The 18,465-nt window shown below is 57.7% G+C and overlaps 1 protein-coding gene and 1 pseudogene across 2 annotated transcripts; both read left to right on the plus strand.

Moving 5' to 3' along the window:
• The first annotated feature begins 1,202 nt into the window (after positions 1-1,202).
• Positions 1,203-9,817, plus strand: SLC7A3 (solute carrier family 7 member 3). Of its 2 annotated transcripts, XM_075054065.1 has the most exons (13): positions 1,203-2,262; positions 4,156-4,564; positions 4,771-4,929; positions 5,016-5,196; positions 5,298-5,410; positions 6,385-6,607; positions 6,798-6,937; positions 7,017-7,119; positions 7,423-7,634; positions 8,307-8,473; positions 8,753-8,861; positions 8,949-9,083; positions 9,178-9,817. In XM_075054065.1, the coding sequence occupies exons 2-12, from the start codon at positions 4,195-4,197 to the stop codon at positions 9,080-9,082; spliced, it is 1,911 nt and encodes a 636-aa protein (XP_074910166.1). In that variant the 5' UTR covers positions 1,203-2,262; positions 4,156-4,194; the 3' UTR covers position 9,083; positions 9,178-9,817. The 2 variants fall into 2 exon arrangements, with proteins under 2 accessions (XP_074910166.1, XP_074910165.1); XM_075054064.1 differs by lacking the exon at positions 1,203-2,262 and adding an exon at positions 3,954-3,971 and having other exon boundaries at positions 8,949-9,816.
• A 2,813-nt stretch (positions 9,818-12,630) lies between these two features.
• Positions 12,631-14,307, plus strand: LOC142043399 (serine protease 23-like; annotated as a pseudogene).
• The last annotated feature ends 4,158 nt before the right edge of the window (positions 14,308-18,465 follow it).

The following is an 18,465-nucleotide window of genomic DNA, read 5'->3' on the forward strand; positions in this document are numbered from 1 at the left end:
GAGGGGGAGCTGCTGATCTGCTCTGTCTGGTGACCAGTGATGGGACACGAGGAAATGGACTGAAGCTGTGTCAGGGGAAGTTCAGACTGGACATAGAAAAATGTTTTTCACTGGGAGAGTGGTCAGTCACTAGAACAGGCTCCCAGGGCAGTGGTCATGGCACTAAGACTGTCAGACTTCAAGGAGCATCTGGATGATGCTGTTAGTCATATGGTTTAGTTTCAGGTCATCCTGTGAGGAGCAGGGAGTTGGACTTAATGATCCTTATGGGTCCCTTCCAACTTGAGATATTCTGTGATTCTATGCTCCAGTCGTGGAAGATAATGGGGCTCCAAGGGCTGATTCAGATCTGCCTCTGCAGGGCTTTTGGCCCCCTTTCTGCACTGGAGCCTCCTCCTACCCTCCTTGGTGCTGGCTGCACACACCCTGCCACTGTCTGCCTTCCTGGTGCTCCTGCCAGGATGTGCACTTTGCTCGCTCCATGCCTCCGCCTGCTCCTGGCTCTTGGCCTGTGCTGCTGGATCAGGGACCTGAATGGGGACGGAGGGAGAATGGTAGACTGGGAGGTGAGGATGGGGCACTGGGAAGATGGATGTGGAGCTGTGTGTGAGGTCTGGGAGCTGGAGCCATGTTCGGTGCCCCAGTGATGCTCCCTGCCCGAAACTGCCTCCCAACGAAACTTCCTCCCAACGGCTGCTGTTGCAAAAGGCTTTCTGGGAATAGGCGAGTCTTGGCGTCATCTGCCTCTCGCCGCTCTGCATACCCAGCTTCTGCTTGGCTGGGCCTGGGTGGTCCCCCCATGGAGCCCTGCTATGCCTGCGGTGCTGCCGGTCCTGCCCGAGAGCACCCTCAGCGATGGTGCTGCCCGCGGCTGCGCAGGCAGCAGGGCTTTGGCCCAGCCGGGTCCCTGCCTGCTGCAGGCAGCCCAAGAAAGAGCAGGAAGCGCCTGGGCGCTAACAGCGAGGCTGCGGGGGCTTCCTCGATGTTGATCTTGAGCTGACTTCCTTCCCGGTGGGGAGCGGGTGGCCGGGGGGGGGGGGCGGGGGCGTTGCTGAGCCACGGTTCATTCATCCGCAAGGCGGGAAGAGAATCTGCGTCACTGCCCAGCAGCTGCGCTCGCAGGATGCTGCGTTGCTGTTTCCATTGAGGTCATTTTGCCGAGCGGAGCTTTTCTGTCTCCCCGGCCCTTGTGTGTGCACCCACGGGGGAGGCGGGGGGGGGCGGGCAGGCACCCAGCGCGGGGCCTGTAGTGCCCTGCCCGCTGCTCCTGCCTGCTCTGCTGCAAACAGCTGGAAGGCTGTTGGCTATGCATCCTCGGCAGCGGCGCTGGAGCAGAGCCTTGCCTGTGATGCCTGTTTGAATAGGTGCTCACGACACGCGAACGCTGGATTGCATCAGGAGCAGGTTTCTGGGCGGCTGGTCCCAGCCTGGATGCTGGCTTCTGGCTGCCGGCTCGACTGCCAAACAGTTCTCCCGAGACTGGTGCTTCCCATCACTTAGAGCTGCCTGTTGCTCCCGGAGTTGAGGAGACTGTAGCGGAGCAGCGTGGGCGCTGGCCGGGGACTCACTCCCTGCGGAGCTCACGGGTGTCGGGGCAGAGCCCCCCTCCACGCCTCGGGCTGAGCTCCGGCTGCGCTCCCTGTGGCAGGGCCTGCCTCCTCGCTGCGCCCCAGCCCTCGCCTTGCTCCCAGCCCCGGCAGGGCAGGGCCCGGGCAGGCTCTGCCCTCCTGGCACATCGGGGCTCGGGGGACCCTCAGCCGCCCCCTCTGTGGCCTTTCCCGGGGGAGCACAGCTGAAGCTGCCAGCCGCACGGTTCCTTGCCCTGGGCTCGGCGTTGCCGCCCGCACCAGCCGCACTCCCGGGGGCCGAGACGTGCCTGACCTCAGCCCCGCTGCCATTTATGACTTGAATTTATGGATTGGTTGTGTGTTTTTTTTTTTCTTTTTTTCTTTTAAATCTGTGACCTGGGGGGCGGCAGGGCGCGGCGAACCGGGCACGGGTGGGGCTGGGCGGAGACTGGCTTCCCCGCACCGGCCGCGGGGCTGGTCCCGCTCGCCCGTCGCTTCGCGTGGGGCGGGTCTGCGGGAGCGCGGGGGGGCACCCGGGGCATGCGAGGGCTCGGTGCCTGTTTCCGGCGGGCGGAGCCGGTCCGCCCTTCAACCCCTCGGCGGCGGCGACAGCGGCGGCACTCCCGGGACGAGCAGAGCGGAGCTGAACGGGACCGCACCGGAACGAGCCGAGCCGAGCCGAGCCGCGCCGCCGGTGAGTGGCGGCGGGCGCCGTCGCCGGGCCGGGCGGAGCCTGGCGCAACCGGTGCCGCGCTTGCATCAGCCGCCGAGCGCACGTGGGGCCGGTGCGGGCGGCGGCCGGGACCTGCCCCGGCTTCCCGTCCCGGTCCCGCGTTCCCCGGCGGTTCGGAGCGTGGCTGGCGGCTCCCGGGGGCTGGAGTGGGGGTCCCGAGCGGGGGCTGACGGCCCGCGGCTGCTGTCCCGAGCCGCGGCGGGAGGCGGCGGGCGGCGGGAGGCGGCGGGCAGCGGGAGCTGTCGCCCGACGCGTCGCTGCTCCTCTCGTCTGCCCGCCCGTAGCTCGCTGCGCGCTCTCCATCTCGGGTGACAGCGTGGCTGCCTGCGAGGCACCTCGCCGGCCATGGGCTGAGCCTCCCCGGAGCCGGCCGACCCGCCTGAGCAGCTCTCCCTAGGCCGGCTCCGACGGGTGCTGGTGAGGGTCTGGGCACTTCTCGTGTTCCTTTCCCCGGTCACGGCGATTCCCAGCGCAGCAGGGCCCGCGGGGGCTGCGAAGGGGGAGGCTGTCCCACATCTTCTTTCTCGGCACGCTCGTGCTTTTTTCTCTGCGCTGCCCTGGGAATAAGGGCTGAGCACGTTTCTGCTGCCAGCCCCGCGCTTGCAGTTTGCAGAGCTTGCGTCGGGTGTCAGAAATCCTTGGAGCAATTGAGCCCCGCTGGGGAAGGCAGACAGAGCTGCCCAGGCGGTGGCTGGGGAGGGTGCCAGTGCTGGGGCACTTGTTCCCTTGAAACCTGGCCCAGAGGCTGCCCTGGGCTGCAACAGCTCCGTGGGCCAAGGCCAAACATGGCATGTGCCAACTCAGGAGGAGGTTTCTCCAGACATAGGCTGGTTTGCTGGTTATGGGGAAGCAGCCGAGCTGGTGGCTGCCACTGCAACCCTGGTTATCCCCCTTGGTGGAAAAGGGTCACAGTCATCCTCGTGTATACTTGCGCTGATCCATACAGCATGGTGTCGGTGCTGCCCCAGGAGCCTGACTGGAGCATGTTTCATTTCCCGATGAAGGGAGCAGCTGGTGGGGAGAAGGTGCTGGTGGGTGGGTGGTTGAGTGCTGGGCACGGGGTGCCAGCTGCGGCCATGGGCATTGAGAGCCACTCTCCTTGCAGCTCCTCTCACCTTGTGCCGACTGCCTGCTCCACAGGGTGCTCGTCTCCCAGAGCTTTTAGGGGATGGGTAGCAGCTGTGAGGAAGGGAAGTGGGTGTGTTGCACATTTAGGGCAATTGCAGCCTGCAGTTGCAGTGTGCGGGCTGCTTGGCAAGCACTGTCAGCATGCAAGGGATGTGCGCCGGGGGCCCGCGCTGTGTGTCTGGCCATGCATCCCTGCCGAGGGTGTAGTGCAGATGCTGGGAGCAAAGGAGGAATGGCTGTGTCCCAGTGAGTCAGCCCAGCATACCAAATCCTCATTTGGAGGAATGCTTTGTCTTCCTGCCATCACTGCTGTGCACGCCCACACGCCTGGCTGGAGGGATGCGCCAGCAGTCAAGTTTGGGCTGAGGGATCTCCAGGCTGCCAGATCAGTGGGGAGTTGCTGGGAGACAGTGGGCAAGCTCTGGGACATGCCCGGGAGGCCCATGGTGGAGACCACACAGGGCTTGTGCAACGAGCCTATTTCCACCATGGACTTACTGGGTTCATCCCTGGCTCACTCTCCTGGTGCAGGGGCTGTGCAGGTGGGGTATGCACAGCCCCACAGTGCCTTGGAGGGAGCTGCCATGGTCTCTGCCCCACCAGCATGGCAGGGGCTTGGTGCCAACAGGTTGGCCGGGAGCAGGCACAGCTCCTGTGGGCATCGCTGCCTGCCCTGCTTCCTGCAGGACACTGAGCTTCACACTCCTGTGGTCCCTTCTCTTGCAGGGGTTTTAAGCAGCTGAGCACCACCCACGAGAGAACAAGATGTTTGGAGGAAAAATGACCAGTGTTGGGAAGAAGCTGATCCGCCGGCGCATGGTGGATCTGAGCTCCGAGGACACACGTTTTGCTCGCTGCCTCTCCACACTGGATCTCATAGCCCTTGGGGTGGGCAGCACGCTGGGGGCTGGCGTGTATGTGCTGGCTGGGGAGGTGGCCAAGGAGATGGCTGGTCCCTCCATCGTCCTCTGCTTCCTTGTGGCTGCTCTCTCATCGGTACTGGCTGGACTTTGCTATGCAGAGTTTGGGGCCCGTGTCCCCAAGACCGGCTCTGCCTACCTCTACAGCTATGTCACCGTTGGTGAGATCTGGGCTTTCACAACTGGCTGGAACCTCATCCTCTCCTATGTGATAGGTAAGGGGCTGGGCAGGATGCTGGCACATGTGCCCAGGCTCCTTCCAGCACGGCACTGTCGGAGTGGGGGGCTTGTGGGGGCAGTGTGTGGTGCTGTGGGAGCAAGGTGTGGGCTGTAATCAGCAGGGAGGTGGGTGCTGGAGTGGGGGTGGCCAGTACCTCTCTGCCCTGGGCTTGGACTAATGCACAGATTTGCCATCGACCAGGCACAGCCAGCGTGGCTCGAGCCTGGAGCGCAGCATTTGACAACATCATTGGCAACCACATCTCCACCTTCTTCATGAACAAGACCACACTGCACCTGCCAGGGGTGCTGGCTGAGCGCCCAGACTTCTTCGCCCTGATCCTGATTGGGCTGCTCACTGGTGAGTGCGTAGGAGTGGCTCCGTGGCTCTGTGGGTGGTGGCATGGGAGCCCGGTGGGTCCCCACTCACTCCTTTTGTCCCCGCAGCGCTGCTGGCCTTTGGCGTCAGTGAATCTGCCCTCGTGAACAAAATCTTCACAGCAGTGAACCTGGTGGTGCTGGGCTTTGTCATCATCGCGGGCTTCGTGAAGGGAGACATCAAGAACTGGCAGCTCTCAGTGGAGGACTACATCAACCACTCATACCTGGACCCACTGGATGACATCAGGTGAGGAGAGCAACCATGCCAGGCCAGGGTCTGGCACAGGACTGGCACTGGCCCTGCTGTCCTTGCAGCCCGTGGGAACTGCTCTTCTCCCTCCTTTCCAGCAAAAAAGCCTTCGGCTCCGGCGGGTTTGTCCCCTTTGGACTGGAAGGGATCCTGACCGGTGCTGCCACCTGTTTCTATGCCTTCGTGGGCTTTGACTGCATTGCCACCACAGGTACCACCTTGGGCAAGGGTGGCATGGGCATTTCCCCAGCGCAACTGGTGGCTGGCTGGGACCTACTGGAGAGGATGCTCCATGGCGTGGGAAACAGCCCATCCCTCCACTCCTGGGAGGTTTCCCCACGGTGGCTCTGTCCTCAGCTGGGCCAGCACAAAAGGGCTCATAGCCTGCCCTGACCCAGGAAAAGGGGCTCCCTGCAATGAGCAGTGGGAGCGGGGCTGCACCCTGCCTGCACAGGCAGCTTCTGGGACAGCAGGGAGCCTTTCCGCTGCCAAGTTGAGGCTGCAGCAGTGCTGGGAATTGCTAATGCCTCCTGGTTATTTCCCAGCCTCAAGTAACATTTTTCTAAACAACTGAGTTCGTACAGAACTGCCGCTCTCTGAAGCACAGGGAGCTCTCAATTTCCTCTCATTCCCCCAGGAATCTACTTAGTGGGTGGCTGGTACAGGCTGTTCTGCGTGACCTCCCTGCCTGTGCTTCCCCCCCCCCGCCAGGGACTGCCCGACAGCCACCTCCTTCCCTCCTACTCTGGCTGCTGAGCCCCTTGCCAGGGAGTGTGGTGCAGTGGGAGAGCATGCCTTTGCAAAGGCCAGGGGACAGAGGGCATGGTGGTTGCATTGCTGTGCCCACATGCGCAGAAGATCTGCATTCAGCAGGCTCTGCGGGGAGCGGGAGCTGCTGGAGGGGGCAGAGGGCTGGCATGGCCAGAGAGGCTGTGAGCCCAGCTGCCAGGCAGCTGCATGCCTGGAAGCTGGGGCTGCAGCCACACGCTTCTGCTCTTGGCAGTGCCGAAGACTCTGCCAGCGCAGCAGCACGGCTGGGGACCCTTCCTCTCCAACAGCCCCTGCCTGCTGCTGCCCAGCCCCACGCTGCCATGGAAAGTCCCTGCTGTGGCTCGTCCTCTGGGGCCAGCTGCCCTGTGCTGTGCCATGGAGCAGGGATGGATGCTGCCTTTTGTCTCTCCACAGGGGAGGAAGCCAGGAACCCACAGCGCTCAATCCCTATTGGCATCATTGTGTCCCTCCTCATCTGCTTCGTGGCTTATTTCGGGGTCTCTGCAGCCCTGACCCTCATGGTGCCTTACTTCCTCCTGAACAAGGAGAGCCCCCTGCCTGAGGCTTTCAAGGCAGTGGGCTGGGAGCCCGCCCGCTACGCTGTTGCTGTCGGCTCGCTCTGTGCCCTCTCCACCAGGTAGGACTGGCTTCATCCCTGGCACTGCCTGGCACAGCACAGGGACCAGCAGCATGCGTCCTGGCTGGGCTGGGGGTTTGCCCCGTCTGGCTGCTGTCCTGCTCCTGGCACAGAGCTGGTCCCCCTGCTGTCTGGGTGGCAGGTGTGGACAGCTTACCGGGCAGGCCCTGAGCCATCTCTCCCCCAACAGCTTGCTGGGCTCCATGTTCCCCATGCCCCGTGTGATCTATGCCATGGCAGAGGACGGGCTGCTCTTCAAGTTCCTCTCCAGCATCAACAACCGCACGAAGACCCCTCTGTCAGCAACCATCACCTCAGGGCTCCTTGCGGGTAAGGCTCCTGGCCGCCGCCTCACACTTGGCTCTGCGGCAGTCTGGAGCCTTGCTTATGCTGCATGTCCTCGTTGCAGCGGTGATGGCCTTCCTGCTTGACCTGAAGGACCTGGTGGACCTCATGTCGATCGGCACGCTGCTCGCCTACTCCCTGGTGGCGGTGTGCGTGCTCATCCTCCGGTGGGTGCTTCCTCTCACGTGGCAGTGCCCGGGGTTGATGTGCCTTGCATTGAGCCTGGGGCTTGTGGCCACAGCTTTTTCCCAGGGGCCACAGCCTGGGGAAGCATCAAGCCCCCAAGGTGGAGGCTGCTCACAAGAGCCTGCACAGTGTCTCTGGGCACATCTGTGGAGTGGCCGTCACGGGGCCACTGCCAGAGCAGCTTGTGGGGCTTGAGGAGCAGGAGGGATATGAGGGTGCTGCCCACTGTCCCCCTGGGCTGGGAGGTTCCTCGGGCTCTGCTGCAGCTTGTCCTGCCTGCTCAGGTACCAGTCCGGGCAGCTGAACTCCCCAAAGGCCATGGAGATGCTGGAGCTGAACGGGAATGAGGAGGAGAGGGTGATCATGAACCCAGCTGTCACCGCTGCCAGTGCCCAGCAGAAAGAGACACTGTCCCTGGCAACACTCTTCAACCCGCCTGAGGACACCCCTACCATGCTCTCGGGGCGTATTGTCTATGTCTGTGTCTCGGTCATTGGTGAGTGAGTGGGAGCAGGCAGCTGATGTCCCCTCCTGCCAGAGGCCAGAGCATTTTGGCATGTCTCTGCAGAGCTGGGAGGGGATGGTGGACACACTGGGCAGAGGAGAGGGGCTAGGTAGCACAGGCTGCCAGCTGCTGTTGGCAGTGCCAGTGGGTGCTGGACCTGCTCTGCCCTGAGCAGGGTGCCAAGTGCAGGGCATGGTTGGGGTTTGGGGCACACGGTGGCTGATGGAGGACATGGGCACTAAGCCAGCCATGTGGTCATGGGTGGTCACGAGAGCTCCCTGTGACGAGCCTGGCCCAGGCTGGCCACCCGGTGAGAGTGGTCTTCAGCTCCCTGAGAGCACTCGGGTTTGGCCAGCAAGGTTTGATACATCCATCAATGGCTTCATTGTGCAGCCAGAATGGAGTGGCTCAGCCAGCTCTGGGTAAGCATCAGAGCTGGGTTTGAGCCTAGCCGAGTGCAGGCTTCCCACTTCTTGACAGGCTGGCAAGTTCCCCCAGCAAAGCACCTTCCTGAGGCTTCGGGGGGGGGGGTGTTGGAGACAGCACATGCTAGACCCATAACTGACCAAGAGGAGTGGGTGCCTCAGCCCAGCTGTTGGTGAGGCTTGGTGTCCCAGGGGGGCCACATCCTATGCAGCCCCCTGATTGCCCCCTCTCTTGCAGCCACACTGATCACGGTCATCTGCGTGGTCCTCACCCTCAAGGTGACCGCGCTGAAAGATGCCAGTGTGGGCTGGATCGTGGCCCTGGTGCTGCTCCTCATGGCTCTGCTCATTCCCACCATCATCGTTTGGAGGCAGCCACAGAGCAACGCACGGTTGAACTTCAAAGTGAGTGCAGCCCCCAGCAGCTTGGTGTCTGCATCCCTGTGGACCCCCAGCAGGGTCTGGGCCATTGCAGGGTCTGCCAGGGCTTGCTTCTGGACAGTCACTGTCCAGGAAAGTCCAGGGCCCCGAGACGCAGCTCTCCAAGGTGCAGTCCCCAGCGTGGCAGTGCCCAGGTGCTCTCTAGGCTGTGGTGGGGTGGGATCCCTCTGTGGCCGGGAGCATCCTCGAGCCTGGCCGGGTCCCTTAAGGCACAGCTGACATGGCTCCTCCTGTCCCTTGCAGGTACCTTTCCTACCACTCCTGCCGATATTCAGCATCTTTGTTAACATCCTGCTGATGGTACAGCTGAGTGCCGGCACTTGGGTGCGGTTTGCCATCTGGATGGCTGTGGGTAGGTGTCCTGTGGAGGTGAGCACGGTGCCTGCTGTTATGCTGGCAGCCCACCGCTGTGCATTTCATTGCGGAAACTGTCCTGCAGGTTTTATGATTTACTTCGGCTACGGGATTCGGAACAGCGTGGAAGGGAAAAATGCGGAAGAACCCTGTGCCACAGTAGAAAAGCCTCTGCACCACCCCGGACTGGACCTCGGCCCCGGGGCTGCTGCTGTCTGAGGTACCAGGCATTGGCACTCTGTGGATCTTTGCTAGTATTCCTGCTTGGGAATAAGATCATGATCCGCATGGTACATCCATCCCCTCTCCCGCAGGGAGCGAGTCCCAAAGTCAGGACCACAGAACTGGGTCGTGTGCTGCCCTTTCCCCTTGCAGAGCAAAGGTCACGGAGACGAGTCCCCAGGCCAGGTGGGAGTGCTGGTGGCCTGGGGCTGGTCTCTGCCATCCCCCCAACCCTGATGAGGGGCAGTGACACTGGTATGGCCCTCCTGCTGTAAGCTGCTGTCAGAAATGCTGCTTTCCCTGCACATGGAACGCCCTATGTGATGGCACAGCTGTATTCGTTCTGTCTGTCCATGTGGCTGTGGTCACCACCTCCTCTCTGTGCTTTCCAAGCACCAGGCGTGTACATGGCAGCCATGCGATGAGGCTTGGGGTGGTTTGTTCTGGTATTGCCAGCAGTCTGGTGCTGCCCTGGCCATGCTGCTTGGTACGAGCATCTAGCTCGGGTGTCTGTGAAGATGTCCACAGTGTAGCCGTAGCAGTGTCCAACCTCATATGCCTTTGTATAATTGGTGTTTTAATGTTGACTTTTATACCTATTAAACTAAATGTTTTTTAAGTGCTTGGCTCTGTTGGTCCTACTACATCTCATGTTAATGCCCTGTGGTCACAGACCCCCAGGCAGGACCCCACGTGCTACCAGGCCCAGTGCCAGGCTGGTGCCAGCACAGAGCAGGGCTTGGCCACAGCTAGCTGTGCTGGGTGACCTCCTTGTCTGAAACCTGCCGACGAGCCACCAGCCCTTGCACTGTCCCATGGGACAGTGAGCCACGAACCATGGAGCAGTGCTCCAGGCCAGCTCAACCCAGCGCTGCTGGTACTTGTGGGCAGGACACCAGCCTGCTGTGGCCCCACCCTGCAGTCCCTGTGCTCTGTGGGAGCATGTCACCAGGTCCCACAGGGCAGCAGCTGCAGTGAAGACCTTGGAAATACCTCCTGGAGGCTCCCGCAATGGCCTGCAGAGGAAGTGTGGCCAGGAGCTGGGCTGCATCCATGTGAGAACATGATTTCCCAGATTCTGGTCTGGTCTAAATCAGCCCTGACAGATTATTTTGCAAAATAAACTAATTTAGGGCAGATGGATTTTGCATGGTTTTGGCATCTCTCCCTGTTTACTGCATGGTCACTGCATGGTCGGTGGCGAGAGCCCCATACCATCAGCTCTGCTTGGCTCCTGGGCTGGAGCTGTGAGCCCTGCCCCAGGGCTATGCCTGGAGTAAAAGGGGCTGCAGCACATGCTCTGGCCCCATGCTGGGCACTGCCTGCCCCACTGCCCCAGGCTGGGGTGCCCTGCTGGAGCCTCAGGCACAGCTGACTCCCGGCACTGGCTCTTCGCAGGTCCTTCCAGCTCTCCTGGTCATGCTGGTGCCTCAGTGTGCTGTGCTGGGTCCCACCACCCTGCCTTGTGGGTATCTTCTGGCCAGGAGCAGCATGTGGGGCCCTGCTGAGCCATGAGCCTGCAGTTCCCCTGGCACCCATACACCCAGGTTTGGATGCTGAGTGGGCAATGGGCCCATGATACGACTGCAGCCCTCACCCGCTGGCTCAGCACTGCTGCAGCCCCCCCCATGCCTTTGTGCCCGTGTCCCCATGCACATGCCCACGGGCATGTCCATGCCTGGCTCCAGGCCATCCCACTGAGCATGAGCATATCATCCTGGGCACCCATTGGGACTGGCAAAGCTCTGGACATGGAGCAGGGTGCTGGAAGCCCTGGGCAGCTCCCACCATGGCAGCCCAGCAGAGAAGCAGCTGTCTGGCAGCCATCAGTCTGTGCTGGTGCGGTGCACTGGGGCAGTGCCATCTCACTATGGGTGCAGGTGCTGGCAGTAGCGCAGCGGCCCTGTCCAGCCCTGGGCCCCATGCTGGACACCCTGTCCCTGGCTGCCTGGAGGGACCCTGCCTCTCTCTGCCCGTGACCTCCTTCCACCTCATCTGGGCTGGCAGAGCTGCCAGGGATGGCACCGCATCCTTTGCTGGGCAGTGCCTCTGCCTTTCCCGGGCCCCGCTGGCATTACTGTACATCTCGGTGCATCGGCTGTGAATAACACCCAGCCAGGGTCCTAGCCTGTTTTCGGCGCAGGCTGCTCCCACTGCTTTAACTGCTGCTGCGCCAGCCTGTGTGTGGCCTGCTGAGATGCTCTGATTGCAACCTGGGGCTCCATTGTGCAGAGAGGGGCCAGGAGGGAAGCATGTTCCTGGGTGAAGGCTGTCAGGTGTTGGGGGCTCAGGGTGGGCCAGTCTGGAAGGGGCCATTTTCTGCCTTGAGAAAACACAACAAAAGTCAGAGCCTGGCTTTGCTGCTGAGAGGCCCAGTCCCCAACTCTGCACACAACTGCCTGTGGTTTGTGCCAACAGCCGGGGAGTTTCCACCCAGATTGGCAGCAAAGGCTGCGTTCCTGCCTGCCGCCCAGCCGTGGGCCTCCCCAGGGCAGCTCCAGCCCCAGCAGAGTGGCTGGCAGAGCGGCTGGCAGAGCCCTGGAAGGAACCAAACAAGCCTGAAGTTGCCCCCCTGCCTGTGCCTCTGCCACTGCATGGGTGCTGGGCAGACCAGGCACAAGTGGAGGCAGGAGCATGGGTAGGGGAGGCAGGGCTGGCTCCTGTTTCAGTGCTGTCTTGCTGGTTGTAGTGCTGTGCCGGGGGTGGCACTCAGGCAGGACCCCCCCGGGAGCTACAGCCAGGGATTGGTTTGTGATCTCCCTGTTGCCGTTCCCCCTGGAATTAAAGGGGAGCTGGAGGGTTGTGGCTCTGGCTGTGTTTGGCCCAAGCCATGCTGAGGGGTCAGGCAGTTGGGGCACCATTGCAGTGGAGACCCGGCTATGGCCACTGGCTGACAGCGACCTGCTCCGGCAGTGGGCCATGCTGGGGATGCAGCACTGGTGGGTCAGGGTGCAGGGGGTGCAGAGGGCTGGTGGCTCTCAGCCTCCCTCCCCACCTGGCTCCACCCCATCCCCTGCGGCTTTCATAACCGCACACACTGCCATGTGTCTGGTGCAGACCCAGGCTGCCTGTGGGGGACATGGGGCTTTCCCAGCAGAAGCATTGGAGGAGCTCTCTCTTGTACACCAGCTGCTTGCCAAGGAAGAGCCTGTGTGGGTATGCAGGCTTGGGGCAGGATGGAGACGGATCGTTGTGCTGCTGAGCCATTGGAACCTGCCTGCTGCACTGCTCCCCTGCCAGAACAGGGGTGGGCCTGGCACATGGAGATGTAGCAGCTGATTAAATTTTAAATTCTGTACAGTGATCCATTTGGGAGTTAAAATAGGCTGGCTGGGCCACACTGCTCTGTGACACCAAGTACTTCAACCTGAGGAGTTAATGAGCCACCTTCTTCCCTGTAGGACCAGCGAGCAGGTACTGTCAGATCCTCCTCCCTGCAGGTGACTGGCTGGTGGAGTGGAGCTGCAGCAGCTGCTGGGTGGGACGCATCCCTCAGTGGGACTTGAAGCCCTGGAATCCACCCTCGGGCAGACAGGATTACTGGCATGACAGAGCAAACTCCTCAGCTCGTGATATTTCTGCAGTGGCGCTGGGTTGCGCTGCAGGGCCTCACTGTCCAGGAGATCAAAGCTGGTGCCAGGTGAGATTCCTATCACTCCTTACTCACCCGGCTCCAGGCAGGTCCCAACCCTTCTGCTTTCTGTGGTAACAGCTTAAGTATGCACGACCCAGTAGCTGGCATGAGGCTGCATGCATCCGATAATCCTCCCAGCCCCAAGCCGCGGCAGGTGGCCGGCTCTCTAATCGTGCAGGCTTAATGCTCTCCTTGCTTTGCCTTTGCAGGTTTGGCACAATGATTTCCTGCCAGGTGGTTGCTCTTCTCTTGCTCTTCTTCCTTCCCAGTGCTGCTGCTGGTGACCTGGTTCCCACTCTTGTTCCCCAGTCCACACTCCAACTAGCCAAAGGTTCTTGTCACAGCCTGTCCCAGAGCTGACAACATGCTGTGACAATGTCCATGCCCAGCGGGAGGCCGCCCTGGTCCTTCAGGACTTCCAGGAGTACCTCTCTTACGAGACAGTGTATCCCAATGGCACCTGCACCCCCACCACAGTGGAAAGTGAGCCCCCATGCAAGTGGCACGGAGAGGAGACGGTGGAGGCAGCATGTGCGACTGAAGTGGCAGATTATGGCACTGACAGGTGGTTTTCCATCAGTGGGAACCAATTCCTGATGAACTACCCCTTCTCTACCACTGTCAAGATCTCCATGGGCTGCATGGGCATGCTCATGTCCGAGTGGCATCTCCTCACTGCCACCCACTGCATTCACGACAGCAAAGACTGTGTGAAGGGGGCCAAGAAGATCAAGGTGGGTTTCCTGACACTGGTGCAGGGTGCTGGCAACAGAACGGGGATGGGGAGGCTGGTGATGCACTGGGCTTGGGTGCAGAACACGCAGATGCCCGTGGGCTGGATCTGGGGTCCCAACTCAGTCAGTGTGAACTACAACTATGCCCTTTGGGAGCTGTGCAGGCCACGCCGATGCCTGCACATGAAGCTGATGGCAGCTCCAGCAGCAGAGGAGATGGCTGGGAAGAAGATTCATTTCTCAGGGTTTGACAGTGACCAGCCGGGTGAGCTGGTCTACTGGTTCTGTGGGGTGGAGGATGAGATGGTCCGCCTCATCTGCCAGCACTGCGATGCCAGCCTGGTGCATCCAGCTCTGGGGCATATGGCAAAGTGTGGGACCCCATATGACATGAATGGGAGAGGAAGGTGATCAGGGTCTTCTCGGGCCACCAGTGGGTAGAAGTGGCTGGGGAGCACCATGACTAATATTGCCATTCGCCTGACTGCTCTAAAGTTTGCTCAGATTTGTTACTGGATCAAAGGGGACTCTAAAAGCTGTCACACTGAATAAGAACCGCAGCCTGCCTCTTCTCCTCCCCAGTGCAGATGGCTTTGAGTGTGGTGTACCTGAGTGAGAGTGTGGCCAAGAAGCCTGAAGATGAGCAGTGTTTCCTGGCAAAACTGCTCCACTTTTTGTTCTCTCTCATGGAGGTCGAGGGTCTCCACAGATCACAAGGGATCCAGCAGAAACTCACTGGAGTCCAAGTCCTGATTCCACAGGAAGTCTGAAGTGTGGTTTAAGCTCCTTTGGTTGGTGCTGGCATGAACTCAGCATCAGCGTTCTTTACAGAAAGAGCTTGGCCATCAGCTAGGGAAAGTGGCCTCTGCTTCCAGCACGTTAACTGCTCATGAGTTGGAGAGGCAGCCACATGGTTGCTACTAGGCTGTACCTGGTTTCTCTTGGGTCTCATCAGGTCTGTCAGTCTGTTGGCTGCACTGCCCGGCTTGGCACTGCCCCAGCAATATGAGGACAAAGGGTTTTCTCTCCTAATAAGACCTTTGTGTGCTGATGAAAGGTGTCTGAAAGGCAGCCCTGGAGCCTGAGTCTTCTGGGCACACAGTGTGCCACAGCCAGGAGCTCGGCCAGTGCAGGAGGGGCTGCTCCAGGACACTGGCAGCCACCGTGCTTGGGAATGCTCTTGGCAAGGACATCTCTTCTGATTGATGCAGCATGGTGCCATGTGGGTACCTACACGTGGCAGCAGGGGCCAAGAGCTGGGACCACCTACTGACTTGTAAACTTTCTCATGTCTCTTTGGTTCTGTTTGGGATTACAGTAGATGGAAGGGATCCTGACATTTACTGCAGATGTATTATTCGAGGTGGATTATTTTAGGCAAATACATGTATTTGAATAAAAGCATAAATCTCTTTGCAAAGGTTATGTTGGAAGAGGAACAGTGCATAGATTGCTAGCCCTGGTTTGGAACTTGCTGGAGACACTTCCTCCAGACTGAAGTAAGTGGGACAGGGAGATCTGTGTAGAGTTGAAATCACAGTATCTTGCAAAAATAGGGACTGATGCCTTCTGCAGTCAAAAAACAGCCCAGGCACCTGACTGAACACATTTCTGCATGTTCTGTCGCATAGGACTGATGTGCCCAACATGCCACATCAGGCTTTTCCATGAGCAAACTGAAAGCTTGTCTTATGTTTCACTACCTCATACACAAGAGATTCCTTTGCTAATCCTAGAATTTCATGGCTGATACCTCTCCCCATCTTCCTTAAGTTTTCCTATTTCCCTGCTGTGTTTGCCCAGGCAATTATTCCCTCTGTAATTCACATTCTCCACAAGGGACCTCATGCTGATGCTGCTTTGACAGGCTGGACAGATGGCTGCTTGTATTTTTCACTCTTAAGTCAATGTCCTGCTCCTTTTCACTGCATCTCAGGGGCAGCCTGCATCACAGGCTTCTCAATGCTGTCATTGCTTAAACCTGGTGAAGACTAAACATGCAGTTCCTTCAAGACCCATGACAGTTGTACAGGCAGAGCAACCTGCCTTGAAAAACAAACAGGTAGGTGACATTTCAACAAACTAAATGTAACAAACCCTCCAGCTCCATTATCAAGACTTCAGGGTAATGTCAGTGTTAAACTAATTTAAGTCATATGCCTGGTCTGCAGATGGGTGTGCAACAGTTTCTATTATCTTGGATGAGATAATGCATGAAAAATCATGATTACACATTACTGGGCAGAGAGCAGCTGCTATTATTCACATAATACAAACCCAATTTACAGACAGAATTCAACTTGTTCAATGGAATTACCTGCCCTAGCTGAGAGGTTCTTGGGGACAGATCAGAAAGGGTTTTCATCTCTTGTTCAGACCCTAAGAACAGGTTAGAGAGTGTCAGCCATGCTCTTCTTAAAATGGGAAGAAAGCCTGTCATAAACACAGGGGAGGGAGTTCCTGATTCCTTCCTCTCTGAAGTGCACCCTGGGCCTTTGTTTCACTTTATACACTCCTCTGATAGTGGAACAGGTGACAGGATAAGGGAAAGTTCTCCTAGAACCTGCTGATGTGAAAGAGAAGGACTTGTCTTATTCAGAGCAGCCGTACACTTTATAAGCAACTTCCTTCTGACATCAGCCATCAGCTATTGCAAAACAGAAGAGGGAAAAGTCAGCACCAAGACAGAAGCCAAGAGAAACATGGTGAGATTCATGCCCCCTTTTACTATCCATCATTGTGTTTGCAAGTACCAGCAGCTTTAAGACACCAACAGGACATGTTCCCCCCCCAGTTCATGTCATGGAGCAAGTGGTTTTGATGCACAATCTGCATCATGTACAGGACTCACTGTTGTAGTGGGTTGACCTTGGCTGGATGCCAGGTGCCCACCAAGCTGCTCTATCACTCCGCTCCTCAGCAGGGCAGAGGGGAAGACATAAGATGGAAAAGAACTCATGAGTCAAGATAAAGGCAGTTTAATAAAGCAAAAGCAAGGCCACATGAGGAAGCAAAGGAAAACAAAAGATTTATTCTCTACTTCCCATCAGCAGGTGATGTCCAGCCAGTTCCCAGGAAGTAGGGCTTCAGTAGGCATAGTGGTCTCTCCAGAAGACAAATGTTGTAATAACGAATACCCCCCCCCCCCCTTCCATTCTCTTAGCTTTTATTGCTGAGAAGATGTCATATGGTATGGAAATTCCCTTTGGTCAGTTTGGGTCAGCTATCCTGGCTCTGTCCTCTCCCAAGATCTTGCCCACCTTCAGCCTACTGGGGGAGGGGGGGAAATGTTGGAGAGACAGCCTATTCCATACCATTTGCGTCATGCTCAAGTCCCACGTAATATAATACATATATGTATATCTATCTTCTAACCATCTCATTGGATTTAATTCTTATTACTGAAATCCCTTCTTACCAACACTTACAACTTATGCTACATACTTAAACCATCTTTATACCCAACATACAGATTTATACATTGTCATTAACTACTATCCCTTGTCCTTTAACAGATAGATATTATTCTCCCATTCCATGGGCTTTTTCCACTCCTCCAAATGTTCATAAGAACGGGCCATGACTTGGGCCTTATCTGTCAAGATGGGTGCTCGGGACAGGAGAAGCAGTAGGTTTGATTGTTGGGCACCAACACTGGCTTGGTTTGGGTCATCATTGCACTCATCCGGTTCCTTGCAAAACTCACTCTTCATCTGTTCAGGTCATTCCTGCTACATCACTTCCTACAACATACAGCTCACATCACAGATTATTTTTCCCCCCAAGGTTAAATCTCCTTGAGGCACATGCCAGGTCTCCTCATCCTTCTACATTACCCATGAAGTACATCCAGGTCCTTGAGCGAAAACAATCCCATGAACGGGTTTGCCTTTTCCCAAGGGAGAAGCAATCCACACTGCCTTCCCCAGCCAGTTCCCTATGTGCACTACAGGGACCTTATCTCCTCTCACAGTATATAGGGGTTTTGTTTGGGCAGGACCAGGACAGTTAGCAGATCCTTTGGTGTTAACCAGCCAAGTGGCTTCTGCTAAATTTATATCCCAGTGCTTCCATGCCCTGTTGCTCAATGCTTTCAACATAGTCTTTAACAGTCCACTATATCTTTCAATCTTTCCAGAGGCTTGTGGGTGATAGGGGATGTGATGTACCCAGTCAGTGTTGTGTTTCTTGGCCCAGGAGTTTATGAGGTTATTTTGGAAATGAGTTCCATTGTCCGATTTAATTCTTTCTGGGGTATCTTGTCACCACAAAATTTTCCTTTCAAGGCCTAAGATGGTGCTTCAGGCAGTGGCATGGTTTACAGGGTGTATTTCTAGCCAACCAGTAGTTGCTTCCATGATGGTGAGCATGTAGCACTTGCCTTGGCATGTTTGTGGCAGTGGTCTAATATAGTCAATTTGCCAGGCCTCACCATATTGAAAAACCAGCCATTGCCCTCTATTCCAGGGAGACTTTACTCATGTGGCTTGCTTGATTGTGGCATATGTTTCACATTTATGAATGACCTGTGTGATGGTCTCCATGGTCAGATCCACCCCTCAGTCACGAGCCCATCTGTAGGTTACATCTCTCCCTAGATGTCCCTATGTTTTGTTGGCCCATTGAGCTACAAACAGCTCACCCTTATGCTCTCAGTCCAGGTTCACCTCAGCTACTTCAATTTTGACAGCCTTGTCTACCTGTTCACTGTTTTGATGTTCTTCAGTGGCATGGCTTTTGGGCATGTGACCATCTACATGACATACCTTTAGAGCAATGTTTTATACCCCGGCAGTGATGTCCTGCCACAATGCAGCAGCCCAGATGGGTTCACCCCTGTGCTGCCAATTGGTCTTCTTCCACTGCTGTAGCTACCCCCATAGGGCATTAGCCACCATCCAGGATTAAGTATAAAGACAGAGTACAGGCCACTTTTCTCATTCAGCAATCTCTAGGGCTAGTTGGATAGCTTTCACTTCTGCACACTAACTTGACTCACCTTCTCCTTCAGT

The sequence above is a fragment of the Buteo buteo genome, chromosome 22 (assembly GCF_964188355.1).
Source record: "Buteo buteo chromosome 22, bButBut1.hap1.1, whole genome shotgun sequence".
Taxonomy (NCBI): domain Eukaryota; kingdom Metazoa; phylum Chordata; class Aves; order Accipitriformes; family Accipitridae; genus Buteo; species Buteo buteo.

Coding starts and splice junctions, on each gene's coding strand:
- SLC7A3 (XM_075054065.1), top strand. CDS start 4,195: ATGTTTGGAGGAAAAATGACCAGTGTTGGGAAGAAGCTGATCCGCCGG. Junction 4,930..5,015: donor CCTGATTGGGCTGCTCACTG/GTGAGTGCGTAG, acceptor TTGTCCCCGCAG/CGCTGCTGGCCTTTGGCGTC. Junction 6,608..6,797: donor CTCTGTGCCCTCTCCACCAG/GTAGGACTGGCT, acceptor CTCCCCCAACAG/CTTGCTGGGCTCCATGTTCC.